At 42.4% G+C, this 4472-nt stretch overlaps 2 protein-coding genes across 3 annotated transcripts in view; one reads left to right on the forward strand and one right to left on the reverse strand.

Moving 5' to 3' along the window:
- The window catches only part of LOC106805600, a 10603-nt gene extending 10093 nt beyond the window's left edge, over positions 1 to 510 (reverse strand). The window contains exon 1 of the mRNA XM_014807264.1: positions 492 to 510. The gene's annotated coding sequence lies outside the window, so the exon portion shown is untranslated. The remainder of the gene's footprint in view (positions 1 to 491) is intronic.
- Positions 511 to 605: 95 nt separating this feature from the next.
- Positions 606 to 4472, forward strand: part of LOC106805615 (transmembrane protein 234-like) — a 12583-nt gene continuing 8716 nt past the window's right edge. Inside the window, exon 1 of one of the 2 annotated variants that reach the window (XM_014807300.1) lies at positions 606 to 773. In XM_014807300.1, the coding sequence (XP_014662786.1) occupies positions 746 to 773 (28 nt within the window). In that variant the 5' untranslated portion in view covers positions 606 to 745. The remainder of the gene's footprint in view (positions 774 to 4472) is intronic. The other variant, XM_014807301.1, reaches the window with a different exon arrangement.

Below are 4472 nucleotides of genomic sequence, written 5' to 3' on the forward strand. Positions count from 1 at the left end.
CTAACCCTAACCCTAACCCTAACCCTAACGCAAAAAAGGGGCTTGAACGACCGACGGCTGGCGTACCTCCAGCCACTGCGGAAAATAAGCGGCAGGTTTGAAACACGTGTCTTTGGCGCTTTTCTATTCTAACTCTAAGCACAGGCCCTTGGAGGCTCAAGTTTCGAAAAAGTATAAGTCTATATAAGTATATTAAGAGCGAAGCGCTTCGCTCTTAATAATAATAATATAGACTTATAAGTTATACTTATATAGTTATACTATAGTTAAAGTTATACTTTTTCGAAACTTGAGCCTCCAAGGGCCTGTGCTCTAAGTAACTTGAGTGATTTCCGATGATATACATTATAATGTCTTCATAAAGCATCACATGGAACGATAATTACAATGATATCGTACTAGTGAATTAATCTTCTGCAGCCACCTGCAAATATTATTTAGGACTCGGAGATAAACCAAGGGGAGATAAACGACAGAAACAAATTTTTTACCCTGTGGTTGTGTTTTTGTTTTTACCGCCATCTGTCGCGGAGATACAAAATCTCTCACATAGAAATCCTTTCGTTTGCTACCCATAGGTGGCGGCAGGATAACATACCGAAAATTTGCAAACACGTTGAATCTAGTTGTGGACATCGGGGTTGATATCATTAGATGATTAGTATCAACTAATAGTCTAGGTGTTCAATTTGATATGTAGGATATTTTGAATGAGGATGCTTCAGCCTTTTAATAATTTATTACAATGCTACACATAGGTAAGGTGGGGCAAGGTGAGGTTGCTTGGTGAAAGGTCGCGCCTTTGCGACAACAAATTACCCCTTTCTACTTTCTAGTTTCTTGCTAGAAAATACTAAATAGTTGACAACACCCTCAAGAAGACCTTCTGTAAATTTTTAAGACTGTACCCCCACATTAACCAAACTCACGACATGGGGGTGTAAACGCTACTCTGACCAAAACGTGTATGTTGTAACTTGGCTCTAGTACTAGTACTAGCAGGAGTAAGATAATATAGATCTTACTCATAGATCTATATTATCTTACTCCTGGTACTAGTAGTACTAACTACTATATAGCCCGCGTACAGTTGCCGCTGGCAAGCGGCTGTTGGCGTTGCCGCGGCCAGCGGCAACTGTACGCGGGCTATAGTACTAGAGCTAGTTGTAACTTGTCATATGTCGTGAAGTTGCCGACTCTGTCTCTGACTGCACTGTCTGACGACTGCAGCCATAAGTGCATAGACTAATACACCGTATAGACTACGAATTTTAGCGTGCGTCAGACGCGCGCTAACTAGGACATCGTACAGACTGCATATTTGACCCTAGTTTAAATGAGTCATCAGTTCTCCCACCGCTCAGTTCCCTGCTCGCTACGTCACCCCACAGACAGCGAGCGTACAATTACGTGACCTAAATAAGGCTATGCGCGCGCTAGGCACCGGATTGCGTACAGATACAGCATAGAGCGGGATAACTTGGTCTGGACTATGTTAGCCCTGCTTCATTTGCGGGGTAAACTTGGAGCGGGCCAGCAGGTATTTGGAGCGGTATAGTGTGTACACACTGCAATATTTAGCACGCGTCAGACGTTTAATACCATATAAAATTCGTAGTCTGTACGGGGTATAAGAAAATCAAATTAATATATTCTTAGTCTATGTGCTTAGCCAGCAGGCAGCAGGGCCCAATCCACAGGCACTTCGAACGTCTCAATAAAAAAAAGGTAAATAAACACGAAATGTATTTACTACCAAAGTCTTAATGTTTCTTCTTGTTCGCCTATTTTGTCGATAACTTGCTGTAAATGCCGTTCAAATGCTCATCTGCAACACACAAGTACACCGCACGCATGCCTTGTGCACAAACAACAAGAATAAGAAAAGACTATTATTCTTGTTGTTTATAAAAAACTATTTGTCGTCACCATAAATAGTAAAGAAGAAACAAAATATTTCCACTTGTTCACAAAATATAAGTAATTCTGTTCACTTTTTATGGTTAACTTAATATACTGCATTATACTTCTTATTTTACTATATTGTTTGATGTGAACATACACTCGTGACGCATATATATAGCCTATAGCAAGCAATTAATGTCAGGAACACTAATATCAAATCGTCCAGGTTTTTTTTATTTTTAACTAGTTGAGAAACAAACTTATCAGGTAATAATTTGACGATACGTTTAGTCCCGTTAGTTCTTACTTTTTAGCTCATCTGACATAGTCAGATGCAGCTTGTAGAATCGCTTGATCGTCCGTCTGTCCGTCCGTGCGTTATGGCATGGGATGGCATGGGATGGGATGGGATGGGATGAGATGGGATGCAGTGGGATGGGATGGGATGGGATGGGATGGCATGGCATGGCATGGGATGGCATGGAATGCGATGGGATGGGATGGGATGCGGTGCAATGGGATGGGATGGGATGGGATGGGATGGATGGATGGATGCATGAATGGATGCATGGATAGATAGATAGTTCGATTTTTTGGGGTATTTTCCTTTCAACCAAGCAGTCACCAGCTGAGTAATGCCACTGATTTCCCCGGGCAACGCTGGGTATCCCGCTAGTCCTATATATGTGTGCATGTGTGCAGCATGCAAAAGCAACACCGATATCGGACATTTGAGGAATGTTACCATCGTCTTCGGAAAAAACGGGATATCATTATCAGTCTTTCTTAAGGGAATTGACTGTGGATAGTGGATACCAAGTAGTACAAATACGTAAATGGTGCAAGCAACGAGCAACATATAATGTGGAGTTCTAGCAGCATGAATATAAGTGATGACTTGAAATAATTGAACTTAGGAAACACAAAACATATGCAAAACAAGTGCCGCAGAGCGACAGTGCACAACTGACGTGTACTGTAGCTGGGTATTCTTCTGATAAACCCTCCCGCCACCGCGTTCACGCTCAGAGCATATATCTAGGATACTACTAATAAGGATCTATCAAAAATCTATGATACGCTTTGCTATACCGGTAGTACAGTAATAAAGATACAGCTGTGTAACTTTAATGACTTCACTGATACCATGTTATCATGGATATGCGGAGATTATTGTCATTAAGACAATTTTGTAGTATAGTGTAAACGTCTATTTTATAGCGTTAATAAATTAGTCAGTGAGATTAGACTGGTAGTTGTTTTACCATAATAGTCCAGCTAGACAGCGTCGCTCAACACCAGATGGCGGCAGCATTGATGTTACAGGGTTGGATTCGGGTTCTAGGTTAGCAGTTTCTAGGGTGATTGTGAAATGAGGGAACGGTTGGAGCTGGAGAGAACGGGGTGACATGTGCGCTCAAGATCTATGTTGGGGCGAATATATAGGGAAGAGAGGTGATAGAAATAGTTGGGATTCGTGGGCTCTGGGCGCGAGCTGAGCCACGCGTATGCGCGTGTGCGCGTCTTTGTCTCCTTTGTGCGATGGTGGCTACAGTGTACAAGCTAATAAGTTTATTCTGGTTACTACACAAATTTGACTCTTATATCTTCATTATTTCGACATCAACGCCTCATTGCAACGTTATAGTTTTTGGTGCCGTGATCAAGGATCTGGGTTAAGCGAAACACGTAAGGTACTACCTACTTCATTATATCGATCTATATACGGACCATACACAAGGAAGATGGAGAAGGAAGAACGACGAAGAGCGAGAAGCGGGAGAGGAACGGAGGATCAAGGAGATCGTAGGAGAAGAATGACGCAGACGCAGAGACAGGCGGAGAAGGACGAAGACGCGAGTGTTGCAGGTTATGAGCTGGGAGCCAGGCTGCGCTGGCGCCGATGACGATGACGATGGCGACGAGGATCGGGCTGGAAATCATGGAGGAGACGGCGTTGGGCCGCCGCGTCGGCAATTGTCAGCGGAGAGGAGAAGGACGTGAAAGGAAGAATAGATTCGACGAAGGAAGAGAAGGATGCAGTTACACGAAAGGAACAAGAAACGCGAGCAGATGAACGAGTCGGAAATACTTAAAATGGTATGTGAATCAATCTTGTGTCGGCATTTCTTTCGTATTAAAGTGAAAACGTTAGTTATAATGTCACCCCAGTCTCTCCAGCTCCAACCGTTCCCTCATTTCACAATCACGCCTAGAAACTGCCTAACCTAGACCGAATCCAATCCCTGTAACATCAATGCTGCCGCCCATCTGGTTGAGCGACGCTGTCTGCTGACTATATGGTAAAACAACTACCAGTCTATCTCCACTGACTAATTCATGTAACGTATAAATAGACGTTTACACTGCATTATCCTTCTTATTTTACTATATTGTTTGATGTGAACATACACTCGTGACGCATACATATAGCCTATAGCAAGCAATTAATGTCAGGAACACTAATATCAAATCGTCCAGGTTTTTTTTATTTTTAACTAGTGTAGAACAAACTTATCAGGTAATAATTTGACGATACGTTTAGTCCCGTTACGTTTCCTTACTTT

The sequence above is a fragment of the Priapulus caudatus genome, unplaced genomic scaffold (assembly GCF_000485595.1).
Source record: "Priapulus caudatus unplaced genomic scaffold, Priapulus_caudatus-5.0.1 Scaffold120, whole genome shotgun sequence".
In the NCBI taxonomy this organism is placed as follows: domain Eukaryota; kingdom Metazoa; phylum Priapulida; class Priapulimorpha; order Priapulimorphida; family Priapulidae; genus Priapulus; species Priapulus caudatus.